The sequence below is a fragment of the Arvicanthis niloticus genome, chromosome 1 (genome assembly GCF_011762505.2).
Source record: "Arvicanthis niloticus isolate mArvNil1 chromosome 1, mArvNil1.pat.X, whole genome shotgun sequence".
In the NCBI taxonomy this organism is placed as follows: domain Eukaryota; kingdom Metazoa; phylum Chordata; class Mammalia; order Rodentia; family Muridae; genus Arvicanthis; species Arvicanthis niloticus.
In genome coordinates, this window is record NC_047658.1 from 30,365,024 (window position 1) to 30,381,158 (window position 16,135).

Here is a 16,135-nt window from a genome sequence, read left to right on the forward strand (position 1 = left end):
TAAGTAGCATTATAGGACCAGCTAAAGTGTCTCCTTTTGCCATCTTTCCAGTACTTTCTATTTTTCTAGGAGTCCCTTTTAATGTTCTTTGGTAAGAAAACCATGGTGTATTTTACCTCTTTCTGATTCCTATTTTCCTTCCCAACCCCACCTGCATGTAATAGTTGGACATAGATAAAGGCAATCATTATACAGCTGTCCTGACACCATATCACCTGAGAGAAGAGACTGGTTCCACTCCTTCTGAGTCTTCATTCCTAGATGGCTTTGTTTACTGCCAGTATAGCAAAATCCATATGATAAGGTCTAGGAGAAAACAAGAAAGGAAAACAAATGAACAACAACAACAATAAAAAAAAAAAAGCAGAGAATTCTCACATCATGTCTGAGTATTGGGGGTGCCCTTCCTTCCTCCTGAGCTCCTGTTTTCTGGTATCGACTTTTGATTCCTCAGTCTTTTGGCCATTCCAGAGAATTCTAGGGTAAAATGAAACATTGTTCCGCACACCTCTCGAGTCCCTTTTCGCCCGTGGGAGAGAAACATGAGAGACGCAATTCGGGTAGTTACTGCAAAACGAGGCTTTACTCTGTATCAGCAAACGTGGAAAACGCGGAAGGACACGGAAGGAAGCAGAAGGAAGCGGAAGGAAGTGGAAGGGCTGAAAACAGGAAGGGGCCTAGCTTAAATACACCCTAGAGTGACGTATTCACTTCTGATTGGCTGTTCACTCACCACCCAATATTACGCCTCGGGATTGGCCAGTGACTTTGGTGGGTTTTCTGCCTTTGCAGCTGCGCAGTTACTTGTTTACTGCTGGGAAGACACGAGGCGGCTTCCTACAAAACATTTGCAACCCTTTGCTGTCCTTATGATGATAATTCCCTTTCCCTATCCAAATGCTACTGTTTTCTTTCAGAGTTCATGAGAGCTCTGTACCCCTGGCCAGTTACAGCAGCTGCCTCAGGGTAAAAATTGGATGGAATGAGCCTGCTTCCTTTCACAGAGAACTAGCTTTGTGGGCACTGTGTAATAGGTTCAGGAACCTCACAGCTTTCTATATCCACACTCTTCTTGACTTCTCCGGTTACCAGAATCCCCTCCTCTAGCAGAGGGTTCTATCTCCAGTCACAAGTGTGTTCCTCATCTGTGACCAGTAATGGTCATGTCTTGTCCTCCAAATCTTCGTAAGGTCATTGGCCATCTCTTTTCAGATTTATTACTTTCTGCATGTAGCAGTCTTTAATAAGTATTAATTGGCCACAGCTTGATTTCCACAGTGTGCTGTAAGGAACTAGGCCCTAGGCCAGTGGGTTGTCTGTCTGCATGAGGACAGGAGTCCTTCAAAGTTCTCCATGGTCTGTTTGTTCCTAGAAATGAGCACCTACTTTGGTGTCTGGCTCCTGTCCCCAAAGTATATTAATAACCAAGTTTTCCTTCTCCTTAGAAACTCAGCTCCAGTTTGGGACTGACACAGATAATTTTAAAACACAATGTGTGTGTGTGTGTGTGTGTGTGTGTGTTTGTGTTTCAATAGATAGATAGATAGATAGATAGATAGATAGATAGATAGATAGATAGAGAGATAGATAGATAGGCTGATCCAGGGAGGGCTTTGAAAGGGCTTTGTGGACCACTGTTGATGGCTCAGTATGAGGCAGCAAGGTTTAGATAAAAGCCCTAGAGAACTTAGAGGCATACAGGTTGAACTTTCAGACTCATCATGTAATGTATAGCAGTAATGCAGCCACACCTATGAAGGTGAAACATGCTCCATTTCAACTTTAGCATATCAGCATAGTCAATAAAGTATAATCTAGTAGAAGCTGAGTTCTTCCTCTCAGCAAGAAGTCATTCTCTCTACCTGTGCTTCCTTTTCTGGAGGTTTAAAGAGCCATGAGAAGGACTTCAACTGGGGGTTGTTTAGGCAGATAACCAGGATCAGTGACAAAACCCTACTGAAATTTGTTGTGTGTCAATTTTAGGAAGCATGTGCAGCCCTGCTGGATCAATGCCTCCGCTATGTGCAGTCCAGAAACTCTAGAGGTACCCCTCAGAACTCTGAAAGCAACTTGAATGTGGGGTTCTCTTTCAACTCAGCCTCCACATCTGCTGACTCCAGCCCCAGCCCAAGCCTTGTGATTGATGGGAGAAGTCTGGCCTATGCCCTTGAGAAAAGCCTGGAGGACAAATTTCTTTTCCTTGCCAAGCAGTGTCGCTCCGTCCTCTGCTGCCGATCGACCCCTTTGCAGAAGAGCATGGTAGTGAAGCTTGTCAGAAACAAGCTCAAGGCCATGACCCTGGCCATAGGCAAGTACTAAGGCTGACCCTGCAGCTGTCTCACTTAGCCACTCCCTCTCAGTGTGTCCCAGATTTCTGATCCTCTTTCATCCATCACTGTGAAATAAGGAAAACTCATTTACCTGTTCTGTTTACAATATTATGCCCAGTGTGGTGAAGTGGAGCATTTGAGACATAAACCATACATCAAAGAGCCACAAGATGTGGTAGCAGACGCATGTAGTATTATAAGATCAGCAGTTGCTAATTTAAGAAGACAATCTATAGTATAGACCAATTCTTCAAAGACAGGGCTTTAGATAACTATCTGTTCTACATAGTCCAGCCACAGTGATGTCCTGAGTTAGCATATTTTGACTCAGCAGAGGCCCTTTTCAAAGGCTTTGAGTTGTTACACACATCTTGTTGTCAAGGCTTTATGATGTTCTAAGGACCCATACTGCACCAACCAAAAGCCCCTCTTCTCAGCTGAACTTTGTTGACTGTTCTGAGACAAGCATCTCATTGAATACATCGAAGACAGAACACACATCCACTTCAAGACAGCACAGTTTTGTATCATTTAAGAACTGTATCTAACATTACTTTTCTTTGCAGGTACTCTTGGCTGTGGAACCTTCTAGATTCCTCTTCATTGACAGGGTAGAGGTCACTTAGCACCCCCTTAGGGAGCATTTCTTCCCATTTCTAAGTTGGTTATAGTCTCCTGCACAGGCTTAGCCACTTCCTGGTAAGGACCAGGAAGGTAGTAACTATTATAACACCATTATTCATATGATCCACTCTTGGGAACTAGTAGGCCCAGTGATAAAGATATCTTTACCAATTAGTCAGACATATATTTATAGCATAATTTGCAGAAAGTCTGTGGTATTACCCTCTATCATCTTCGGTAATTTATCTACTAGGAAGAATCCAGCTTTAGGTGTGAGACCTTGGTAGCCATATTCTGAACACCCTAAGAGTCATAGAGATCAATAGTATATACTAAGCAAAGTACACAGGTGGCCGAAAAGGAACATGCTCAGGAGATATAACCAGAGTGCTCACCATAGCTTTCCGAGGCCAGGCTGAGGGAAGGTAGCATCTCCTCCAGGGAAGGAGAAGCTAATCTCCCATTAGAACATCACATCATTTTTTGGACCATGTGCCCCAATCTTAAGAACCCACTGTTTATATTTAGAGAGGCCTACTATGCATCATAATTCATTTTGAATGGGGCTCTATGAGAAGCTAGAAAGATTCCCATTGTTCCCAAAATTTTAATTCAACAAATACTAACTGATCATCCATGTTGAGCTTAGCCCAATAAAGAACAATAAAATCACAAGGAAGAGACACCCTAATCCTGACCTGGGCCATGCCTGGGTAATTCAACAATGGAAAAGGTTGAAACAAAAGGATTACATGGAAGGGCAGCCTTAAGGGTACATAGTAAGTTCAAGGCCATTATGACAAATTAAATGAGACCCTGTCTCAAAATCAAAAGTGAGGAGAGCACTTGGGATATAGGCCAGTGGCATAATACTTGTGAAACCTCTAGGTTTGATTTCCAATACTAGGGGAAAGGCAGAAATAAAACTGCCAACCTATAGCCACATCATGAGTTGCTCTGATGTCTGTGTGTCTTTTTACAGCTTGGCATATCTGCTATGCCTTGGGTTACTCTGAGTCTAATTCTAAAAATGGCCACTATTGTCTCAATTATAATGGCTATGTATGTGTCTGACATCCAAAAGATGTTAAGGTCTCTTTCTGACTTCTTGTTTTAATATTCATCAATCAACAACTTGATGGAACAAATGGAAATTTTCTTTGCCGTACCTCAAAGAACCCAACAGCACATATTAGTTAATTTACAGGTGGTAATCAGTGTGCATAAAATACTGAACAGAATTCAACCTGCTTGATGTAATAAGAAAATTGCTAAGGCAACTGTGAGTTGGACAGGTCCTGATGCCTGGAGTTGCGTCACTGCAACAGTGATGATGATGATGATGATGATGATGATGATGATGATGATGATGATGATGATGATGTTGGCTTCTCTTATTGTGCCAGACATCACATTAAGGACCTTTTCTGTGTGTATCTTGACAGGATTGAGCCCACTGAATAAGATGGTGGCTAAGTGCTAGCTGATTACTGGGGCAGCTTGATATGATTAGCAATCCTATGTTTCACTATGCCTAATTCTGATTGGTTACCTCAGTTTCCCCAAGAAGTTCTTTTTCTGCCCTTTCCCCAATCTTTCTCACAGAACTCAGTCCAGCAGCAGCCCAAGAAACTCAACATGTCCCTCTGCTTCCATGCATTTCCAAAATCAATGCTCTTCCTGCCTGTGTTGTTTTTTAGGTGATGGGGCCAATGATGTCAGCATGATCCAGGTGGCAGATGTAGGCGTGGGGATCTCAGGCCAGGAGGGCATGCAGGTAAAAGACCATTTGGGCTGTCCTGTGGGACCAAATGACCCTCTTATCCTATTACAGCACAAGTTTTCCCAGCCTGTCTCTGACCTCTGATGAACCTGAAGGATTTGCCTTCAGTATGGGCCAGTGCTCACCTTCTGCTGAAAACTAGTAGAATATTGTAATTCTACTAGTAATATTGTAAACTAGAGATATATTGTAATTCTATTAATGAAGCTATGTGTGGTAAACATCTTTGCCTGCGTCAACCCAAATATATTTTTGGGAAACTCTGACACCAAGAGGCAAAGTGAGTCATAGCCTCCCCTGACTCATCCCTAGAGGCATTTTTGTTTACTATTGCTCAACAGTATCTATACTCTGTAAAAGTTGCCTCATAACACTGTTGGGACCCAAAATCTTTCTGAAGAAGAAATGTAGTCATCCTGACTCCCATGGAAGTTCCATCTGTGCTTTTCACTTGTTTCTGTTCCAGCTCTAAATGTTCCAGAATTTGAATGCATTAGTTAACTTCAGTTGTGCTGCTTCTGGATATAGCATTATATCAACTTGTAACATTTGAGCAAGTTTGAGCCATACACACACACACACACACACACACACACACACACACACGTATCTTGGTAAAGATTTTAGGGAACAATTTATTCAGTGGGATTTTAAAATCATAATCTTTATCACCATTTATTCACAGGTTAGATCACTTATTCAATCAGAAATGATTTATGGAAAACTCACTATATATAAAGTTGTGCAGAGAAAATTCATTTTCTGGCTTCATATTAAATAGCAGCCAGATGGTAGGCCTGGCAGCAGTCAAATGATAGTCAGTTGACCCTCACTATCTGGGAAGCTGCTTTAACATCAAAATTCACAGATGCATTAGTCTCCCACATAAACTGTTACATTTGCATAAACCCCGCCCATACCCATCTATATACTTGAATCATCACTAGATGATTTCTTGTGCTCAATTCAATGAAACAGTATGTAAATAGTAGTTATGCTGTGTTGTTTAGAGCAAACAGTTTCTACATTTTCAATACCTTTTACTGAATCTTTTACATCCACACTGGTTTAAGTCTTTAGATTATGTTCCACAAATACAAAAGGCTAGCTTGCATGCGTAATGGAACATCCATTTCGGAACCAAATGCTTCATATGCTCAATGATTCTTCAGTCATTTACCCCATTATTCATTCTTTCAAAAATCAATGAATCTCCGCTATTGCCTGACACAGACTTAGAAACAGACACCATTGTACATAGTCACTGTTTATTCTCCTGGAAAAGGTGTACAAAATAAACCTCCCAGGATGTCCTGATGTCTGTCTGTCTGATACCCATTGGTGGGTCAGCTTTAGCTCATCTTTGAAATGTGGGTGTAGTATAGACAAAAGTACCTTTGGCACTGGAGAAAGGTGGGATGATGGGGACTCCGTACATCTCTGTTTTGTGACTTGTTAGGAAACAACATTAGAAGAGAAAAACTGAAGCCTGTATAAACAAACCCCTTAATCATATATCTAGTTCTAGAAAGTGCCGTTCATGAGCAACAGGGATTATTGAATGATTTTTCTTTTTAATTCAAGGACTTAATAAGACTAAGCCATACTTAGCACTGTGTTAGGCTGAATTTTTTTCCTCTCCTGTTTTCTTTGCCTTGTTTCTGTTCTTTTATGCCAAGTGGGGCATCAGCAGTGATGAGAATTACTTTTCTTTTCAAGGCTGTGATGGCAAGTGACTTTGCAGTGCCAAGGTTCCGATACCTGGAGAGACTTTTAATCGTCCATGGACACTGGTGCTACTCCAGACTGGCCAATATGGTGCTGTATTTCTTCTACAAAAACACAGTATGTATTTGACATGGGGCTTCAGAGTTTTACAACTTGTAGGATCGTTGCCTTCATAAGCCGTCAGGGTCTCCTGTCTGCCCCACTGTTTTGGGTTTGCCTGTGGTCTTAGCCTTGTCTTGTACCCTATATTTGAAGACTAACTCATGGGAAATGAAAACAGCTGCAATTTTAAGGGGGAAAGTTCTAATAAACAGATAGACAAGACTGTTCATCTATGTTTTTGTAAAGTAGCATAATGACAAAGCCAGCAGTTTCCAAGTGGTTTAATAGATAGGCAATTGCTAAGTCCTTGTCCCTACCTGACATCAAATTCTGTTCTCCAGTTTTCAGCCTCTCTGCATGTGTTTTGTAGGAGTGTTTCACAGGTGTGTCCACAGTAGGAAACACAGTAGGTTTCTCTGCTGTAGGCAATGAAGGTTAAAGAGAAGAACATTCAGTGGCCTTGCAATCAGAAAATTACTTAATCTTGCTATGTATGTAGCTCAGGCATTGAATGTTGTCTACCTACTTACACCAGGCCTTGTACAAATCCCCAAGTGTGGCCTTGAACCTACTAAAAAAAGGAGGCTTGCACATCTTTCTGTGCGTAGAGTAGTTACTTTTCTAGCTAGCTTAATACATAGCTCTATTAAGGGAAGACTCCTCCTAGGCCAGATGTTCTGTGAACATTTGTGTCTTTTCAAGCCTTTCCTCATCACTCCCACATGGTCCTCATGTTTAATCTTAGTTCCTTCATACTCCATGGGCCTGCAGGATGGACCACAGGATCATCACAAAACTCTGACTCATTTGTAAGATTTCTAGACATTCTCCTGAGGGGCTGTTAGACTGCTGCTCCCTTGGCTCTGCCTCTGGCAGCTTGAGGCCAAGTGAACCAACAAAGAGACAAACTAAACTCTTGGGATAAATGAGAATCTAAGCTTGTCCCATAAATCTCACTGTCAAGGTACCAGAACTCCAGTATCAAGAATATCTTGTGCTCTTCTGAAAAACAGTAAAATAAGTTAAAAGGTTTTTGTTTTTGTTTTCTTTTAATTCTATACGAAAACCTTCATGCTAACTCTAAGGTGATGTCAGTACAGATCTTTTGTGTTCCTAATGGTTCATTCTGGAGGCTGACACATTTTCCTTTCCTTTCCTAACCTCTCCCACCCACTCACTTGCCCAATTTCCAAAATGTCTTCTAACGCATGAATACAAGATGCCCGGAACCAATCAAGACATAGCTAATTGAGTAGATTTGGAAATTAAATCAGATTAAGCTCTTCCCAGGACCACATCCAAAAAAAAAAAAAAAAAAAAAAAATGTTTCTGCCCTTCTGAGTTCATTTCTCCTTTCTTTGTAAGCCAGTATTGAATTGCCAGCATGGCGAGGCCTCATACTCCCTCTCCAGAAGTGAATGATCTCTGTGGAATAAGCTAGAATGGATTGAACCTCACATTTTCTTTCCTTCTTTTAGTGGTATCTTAAGCACATTGCTCTTCACCTGATATAGTAGGGTTTTGTTGTCCTGATAACAACCCATCAGAAGTTGAAAGTATCACAAAGGAAAAACACATTCAGTTCACTTAGATCATCTACGGTCATAGTTTAGTAGCCCGGCACACTGGAGCATTGTTACCTTGTGGACAGCTGGGAGCTTCAGCTCAGAACCACTATCCATCATTTCGTGAGAGAATAAAGCCCAGGCAAAGAACAATTCAAAATTTTGCGGAATGTATTTTGCTTTCACCCCTGCATCAAAAACTTGAAAGAAAAAAAAGAAAACACCCTAAATTGAGGCATCATAAGGAATAGATCATGTCTGTTTGACATCTTTGGGTTATAATTTCTTTTTATCCCCCAAAACAAAACTAAAAATTAAGCTAGCATATCTCTGTAATTCCCAATTCAAGTTTGCCAAATTGAAAAGATAGTGAGAATAGCATACTTCAAGCTTTTCTATGTTTTAGAAGCAAATAGAGGCCAGAGCAGCAGTCTGAGGTGTGTACACTCTCCTTCTGACAACCATGTTAAGCCTGCCTTTGCTGGAGAACACAGGGAGGAGAATTAGCCTGTATTCCTTCATGTAAGATGCAGGGCTTTGTTAAGAGCATTTATCCACGTGAGGAGTTCAAGGGTAGTCAGCCCTCACAGGAGTCATTAATTTTAAGAATAAATTGGCCTTTCCAATAAAGAGCAGAGAAGAACAGTTTCCATAGCAACAGAGCTTTGGGAATAAAGCTCTTTGGTACTATGAGAGGGGGCTCTTAATTATCTAAGTATTTTTTTTTTTCCTGTTCTCTTTGACTCCATTTGCTCTACTATGACTCATAAGGCTGAGCCCACGGTGGGTGAGCAAGAGTGAGCTGTGGGCGGAAGGCAGGGGAGAAAATCAATGAAGCCCAAGACTGTCAGTGGTTGGTGTGAAGGGGAGGAGGAAGGTTGCATATTAGGAAACTTAAGTCATAGATTAAAGCAGTACTTGGGGGATTTAGTCATAGCTTCCACCCACATGGACTAGCATTTCTTCTGATCTTCCAAAGCCATTTTCAAGGCAAGAAACTAAAGCCCAGAGAGAGGTAAAGTAGCTGTGCCAAGGACTAGAGACATAAAGTAACTCTTTCAAGAGCCACGAAGAGCTGTAGCTCCAGCAGCCAAACCGAGTCCTCACTGTGCTCAGTGGAACATTCATCCACTCTACCACATCTCCTTTGGAGACTCACCCCCCCCCCCTGCACCTTAAGCCAACATCCATCTGTGTTTGAACAAGTTGGATATGTTACTCATACTCTGATTTAAGTGTTTTCAGATCTCAAACATTAATTTTCTGTAAAGGTTAAGAGGACTTTGAGTTTGAGCCTCAAAGAAGGAAATGAGGACATTAAACTAGGAAGAGTATGCCTCTGACAAAAGCCACAGTATTCCAGACATCTAATGATTTCTTTAAAGGTGTCAAATCCTTTAAATCTCAACAACCCCCCACCCTCAGCCCCATGTAGGACTCACTGGTATGGCCATGTATAGTCAGGGAAACTGAAGTCGAGAGGGTGATATGATCTTTGTCAGATTATACAATGAGTCTGAAAATACATTGAGTTGGGTTTGTATCACTATACTATAATAACTGGAATAAATAAGTTATAAAGGAAACAGTTTTTATTTTGGCTGACAGTGTCAGAGGTTTCTGTCTGTAGACACTTGACCCTGTTTCCTTTGGGTTTATGGTGAGTCAGCACATTATGATAGGAACAAAGACGCTTACCCCAGGGTTCTCAGAGAGGCAGAGGGAATTGGGTTTCCAGTATTCTGCTGAAGGACATGCCCTCACTGACTTCCTTTCAGTAGGCCCAACTCTTTTGACTTCCACTAACTCCAAATTGCTCTTTGGTCTGAGAAACAAGCTTTAATTCAGGGGCCTCAGGGAGAAATTTAAGATCTTGACCACTCTGTTTTATATCTATCATCAGACTCCCATGCTCCCCATGCAAATACAGCCCAGCCACTGACACTGTGACCCAGTGGAAGTGGAAAGACCTACCTACCACCAGCACTGCTGAGTAGGTTATTCCGGCTCTCTGCTGCTTAACATTCTTGCTCTGGCCTTGCACTTGTGTGTACCTTCCTCTTATGGGAGTTGTTGATGATTTTCTACTGTCTCTTTTCAAAAAGAAAGGACAGATGGGAGGATCATGAATTCGAGACTAGCCTGGGCTACATAGTTAAACCTTGCCCTCTCCCACCAAAAAGGGGGACAAAAAAAGAAAACAGAAAGAAAATAGGGAAAAGTGGGCTCAGAGATGAACCCTAGGGTACATAGGAAAATAGGAAAACAAAGGCCCAGGGAACAAGCCACAGGCCCTCTTAAAAAGTGAGCCATTATGAGCCTTAATTGTTTAACATTGGTCATCTCCAACTCTTCTAGCACAAAATCTCATGTTTCCCTAAGATGTTTCTAGGAATTTCAAATTCCTGTTGCGAGTCTCTTGAAGATATGAGGTTGTGGTAGAAGAGGGCGTGAGGCAGGCTAACAATAAGGGTGGAGGTTAGGGCTGTCTTTTGGGAAGAAATTGCTGCCTAACCACTTACCTATAGCAAATCTCTACAAGGATCTTGGGTCCTTCAGATGAGTCTTTGTCGAAGCAGCAAAAACAAAACAAATGAACAAACAAAGTTCTTAATACCTCTATTCTCTCTTGCAGATGTTTGTGGGTATATTGTTTTGGTTCCAGTTTTACTGTGGCTTTTCTGCGTCTGCCATGATTGATCAGTGGTATCTGATTTTCTTTAATTTGCTCTTCTCATCGCTTCCCCAGCTGGTGACTGGGGTGCTGGATAAAGATGTTCCAGCTGACATGTTACTGAGAGAGCCACAACTTTACAAGAGTGGCCAAAACATGGAGGTAAGCTCCCAGTGTCTCCATCTCCTGGCTCTCCATTCTCCTTTTCAACCTTCCAGCAAGTAAAATCCTCCCCTCCCCTAGAAAAAAAATCCCTACTAATAGACACTCCTGGAAAAAAATTTGAAATTTTAGAATGGATGCTGTTTGCTAGGCTCTGTAATACATTGTGTCGGCTTTGCATTGTTATAGCAAAACACCTGAGATGATTAACTTACAAGAGAAAAAGATTGTTTGCATACAGGGTTCTGGCAGTTGCAATCTAGGATCAGGCAATCCCAATTGTGCTTCTGGTGACATTGACTGATTATCAGGGCAATGGTGAGAAATACATACTGGAGCAAACTGCTCATTTCAGGCACCAGGAAGCAAAGAGGAAGCAACCAGGACCTTGTCATCCACTCAGCAGCATGCCTACAGTGACCGTAAGACCTCCTACTAAGCTTCACTTCCTGAAGGTTTCATCACCTCCCTCAAATGCTACTATGGGAACCAAGATTCAGTACAAAGGGGGACATCCTAAATGAAAGCCATTGCTTTCATTCATGAAAGCAAATACATTCAAGTACGTTGAGTAAAACCAATCTCCAGCTCAGCTATCGCCAGAAAAGTCTTTGGCAAATCTGCCTTAGTCATGGGTGCTAAGCAATTTTTCTAAAGCAGGCAAAATTAAAGAAAAAACAATGTATTAGTGTCAGTGTGAATTAGACAACAGACTCACAGGGAAATAATTCAGTGACCAGACAAATGTAAATGTATGCTTAAATCAGCACCATATGTTGGGCAAACTGATGGTCAGTTGTCCCAGCCAGCCCTTAAAGTAAACCATGTATGCGCCTCTTTGGCCATATTAATTGTGATGTGTGCAGAAATAATGAAGCCCCCTATTGTTTCTGCAGTTCGTCAGAGTAAGAATGTATTTGCTTCAAGTTACCTTCCTATGGTTCCTCTGCTGACAGTGAGTTCTCATAGGAGCTTCTCAGCTTAGGAAGCCGTTCATAGGAAACAAAGGGGACTCTGTGTTATACCAGTGGTCTTGACAGGATTCCCCATCCCAGCTGGCTTACTGTCCTCAGCAAGCCATGAGACAAGACACTGTTAACTTGTCATGTGGAATGAGGTAACCCATGAGAATGTCACCAGCATTTCCTTTAAGTGGTGGTAAATGCTCCTCCTATCTCCTGTGTGCATCCTGCAGGCAATCAAAGCCTCTGGCCGCTACTTAAGGACTTACTAGGCTGCTTTTGAAAGGATGGTGGGGTTCTGGTTATGTCTTTAAATACAGATTTGTATCATCCAGGTACTGGAACACTCCATTTGTCTGTACCAGGACCATTTTACCATGGGTATAGAGTTCTCATGGTGTGCTTGGCATTGTTATAACGTAATACCTATGTCAGTACTTTAGTTACTTCTCTATTGCTGTGACAGAACACTATGACCAAGGCAACTTTTTAAAAAGACTTTATTGGGGACTTCAGGTTTCAGAGAGTAAGTCCACAGCCAATATGTTGGGGAGCATAGCAGCAGGCAGGCAGGCATGCCTCCTTCAAGGGGATACCTCTCAATCATTCCCAAACAGTTCCACCAACCTCATGAGAGGTTGGCCAGTTGGCTTGGTGGTTAAGAATACTTACTGTTCCAGGCAGCGAATACATATCCTGCACATGTATAGGTGAAAACACTCAATATACATAAAATAAAGATAGACAATTTGAAATATCACTAAGAAACATCCATTATTTAACTTCAAGACTTAGGTCTAATTGTTAACAGTCTTTCAAAGGATTCATCAAAAAACCTTTTTAAAGTGGAAGGAGGGCCCAGATCCAGGGTAGGTGGCATATCTATCGGGGACGGAGTGCAGATTGAGAGACAGGCTCAATATTTTAGATAATCTTTTCTGATGAAAAGTTCCGTACAGAGCAGTGTCTGATTTTTAGATTTTTTTTTTTCTGGGAATTTTATGAGTACTGACTATACTGACATAATTTCTACCCTTCCCTTTTCTCCCCTCCAACTCCTCCTACCCCTCCCCCAACTTCCTTCTTATTCATAACTCTGCTGACCTATACCTAGAGGGCCCATGTTCTTGGTTCAAAGGTTCCCAGTCACCTCTACCTGCAGTTCTGGCTCTGCCTGTTTCTGTCTCATCATGTTGGAGCCTTGCTTTCCTCAGGTCCTAAAACAGAACATTGTTCTCCAGGGCTTCAAGTATTTAGGGTATTCCATGCTCAAAAATTCCTTGGAGGAAACAAGCCCTTCTCTGTAATCCCTCTTTGTTTCTGTGTCTCAGGAATACAGACCACAAACATTCTGGTTAAACATGGTGGATGCTGCCTTCCAAAGCCTGGTATGCTTTTTCATTCCCTACCTGGTAAGTAGGAACCCATCATAGGTTTTCTCTTCAGCTGCCTCTTGGCACCTACAGACACACAGACCTTAGCCATTTTGCTTTCTGTCTTTCAGACCTACTATGACTCCAATGTGGATGTATTTACCTGGGGGACCCCTGTCACAGCAATAGCACTGTTCACCTTCCTGCTGCACCTGGGTATTGAAACCAAAACCTGGGTGAGAGCCATGGGCAAGGTCACACTATAGAGGGGACTGGTGTTAGGGGTCACATACTTCCCAGTAGGTATTTTGCACCTATAGGAGGTGCAAAGTTGCCCTACCTATGTGATAAAAAGGAATATAACACTTACTCAAAGCTGCTGGCCTAACTTTGAGTGACCCACCACCGACTTTCCTGAGCAGCTGTTTATCTGCCTGCCTTCTTGTCTCTTTCATTGGTCTGCCTTTGCCTTGCCCTCTCCTCTTGCCCTCATGCTCCTGTCCTCATGCTTAAGTCCACCTGGCCACCAATGACAAGAATCTTCCCTAAGGCCTGGAAGGCACACCCTTAACCATCCTTGATAAACTCATGTTGCTCACATTGTTGTTACTCTTAATGTGAGGTAAAATCTCTTTCTCTTTGGTTCCTTTTAGACCTGGCTCAACTGGTTAGCCTGTGGCTTCAGTACCTTTTTGTTTTTCTCTGTGGCGCTAATTTACAACACTTCCTGTGCCACATGCTATCCTCCATCTAACCCTTACTGGACCATGCAGACATTACTGGGTGACCCTCTGTTCTACTTGACTTGTCTCATCACACCTGTTGCTGCATTGGTGCCCAGGTGAGTATCTGAGTTGGTACCGCCAAGTGATAAGCAAGTACAGCATACACACACATCCCTTGGCTTTGCTGTGCTTGAACATTGGTGAGTCTCGTGAAGCTCAGTCCTGAGTTTAGAATCTGATTGTGGTTTTGTGTCTTCCTTCTAGATTGTTTTTCAAAGCCCTCCAGGGGAGCCTTTTCCCCACCCAACTCCAGCTGGGACGCCAGTTGGCCAAGAAATCCCTCAACAAATTCAGTGTTCCCAAAGAGACTTTTACTCAGGGACAACCACCTGGACACTCAGAAACTGAGCTTTCAGAAAGGAAGACCATGGGACCTTTTGAGTCTCTCCCTAGAGACTGTGCCTCTCAAGCTTCCCAGTTCACACAGCAGCTGGCCTGTTCCCCAGAGGCCAGTGGGGAGCCCAGTGCAGTGGATACAAACATGCCATTAAGAGAGAACACCTTGCTGGAAGGTCTTGGCTCTCAGGCCTCAGGGTCCTCCATGCCCAGAGAGACTATTTCAGAAGAGTGTCCTGGGGACTCCAAGAGGAAATCCACCAGCGCTAGTCAGACGGCCCCCTTGTCATCACTATTTCATCTACCCAGCTTTGGCTCACTAAACTGGATCTCCTCGATGTCACTGGCCAGTGGGCTGGGAAGCGTCTTGCAATTGTCCAGAAGTAGTTTACAGATGGACAAGCAGGATGGTGAGTTCCTGTCCAACCCACCACAGCCAGATCAGGACCTGCACAACTTACAGGGACAAGTCACAGGTTACTTCTAGTATCACCTCCAAAGGGCCACCGCCAGTTGTGGTGACAAAGAAATCCTTGAAATGACCTTTTATTATTATGTAACAAATGTTAATGTTATTTATGTTTATTATTTGCACAGAAGAGTTCTAGAAAGATGTATTTTTTAAATGTTTCCAAGACATATAGGAAACCAGAGGTACCAAAAAATAAAGTTTATTTTTTAAAAGTTCTAAATAGAGTATACTTATAAAAAAAAAATAAGAACACATATTTTTATCTATCTACATATAAAGTTTAAAGAAGAATGACACTTGAAAAGTGTGTCTAGATTTATTTTTTCATCTCATTTTGTAAGGAAAAGCAATGTGCACTGTTTCTTCAACCCACATGACCCTCGATTTCCCCTGCCAGGCATAACTGTGTGGTTAGTCTAGTGAAGCCTGGGGTAGCTATGTCAGATGTGGACACAGGACAGGCAGGAAAGAAGACACAGGGAAGGGCGTGTTGCCTTTGAGGCAAATACCTCAATTGGCTTCCAATGTTACCAACAATAAACAGAAAGTGAAACCTTGAGGAAAAACCCGTGTAAAGTTACTGCCAACACTCACTTAGGTGTGGGCACTTCATAAAGTTCACCTCATGGGTTTGACAGCTCCAGTGTGGCGTGTATTTCTTGTGAAAACCATCACAGGCAATAAACAACCCCCACTTTGCAACAAGAGTGTCTGGTGCCACTGTTGTGTGAAGATCCTGGTGGGTGACATAAGCTAGGGTGTTCTGAATACTGTGGGGACACTTTCTCATGCAAGCCCTTTCAGACACCAAAGAGTACAGTACTGTGGTGTGCAAGACAGCCATCCAGTGACCTGTTACCCCAATCTCCTTGCTCCAGACCATAGTCAACAGCCAGACTCTTCCAGCCAAACTCTTAAACGTTTTGAGTAGCTACCTTCAGGATTTTGTCTGATGAGCTATCATATTTCCTTGTTGTATACCTGGGAAATCCCAAGTGAATAAATTAAAAGGCTCTCAGAATTAATGAAAGGAAGAAATAGTTTTACTGGAAGAAAAACTAGCTACAATTTCCATAGAGAGCAGTAGGAATCATGGAGATGTACTGGTGAGGCCTGGAGAGGTCTCAGTTGCCACAGTACAAAGACTGAAATACTGAAGCACAATCTCTGTGAATGTAGAAGAAGGCAGTGTCTCTAAATTAGAAACTGTGAAGCTGTCGAATTCCATACATATTTTCT

The 16,135-nt window shown here is 42.3% G+C and overlaps 1 protein-coding gene across 1 annotated transcript in view; it reads left to right on the plus strand.

Annotated features, from left to right (window-relative positions):
- Atp10a (ATPase phospholipid transporting 10A (putative)) overlaps positions 1 to 15,116 on the plus strand; it is a 164,124-nt gene extending 149,008 nt beyond the window's left edge. The window contains 8 exon segments of the mRNA XM_034521047.2: positions 1,984 to 2,308; positions 4,655 to 4,731; positions 6,457 to 6,582; positions 10,768 to 10,968; positions 13,262 to 13,342; positions 13,435 to 13,539; positions 13,957 to 14,144; positions 14,293 to 15,116. Of these exon segments, the coding sequence (XP_034376938.1) occupies positions 1,984 to 2,308; positions 4,655 to 4,731; positions 6,457 to 6,582; positions 10,768 to 10,968; positions 13,262 to 13,342; positions 13,435 to 13,539; positions 13,957 to 14,144; positions 14,293 to 14,911 (1,722 nt within the window). The 3' untranslated portion in view covers positions 14,912 to 15,116.
- The last annotated feature ends 1,019 nt before the right edge of the window (positions 15,117 to 16,135 follow it).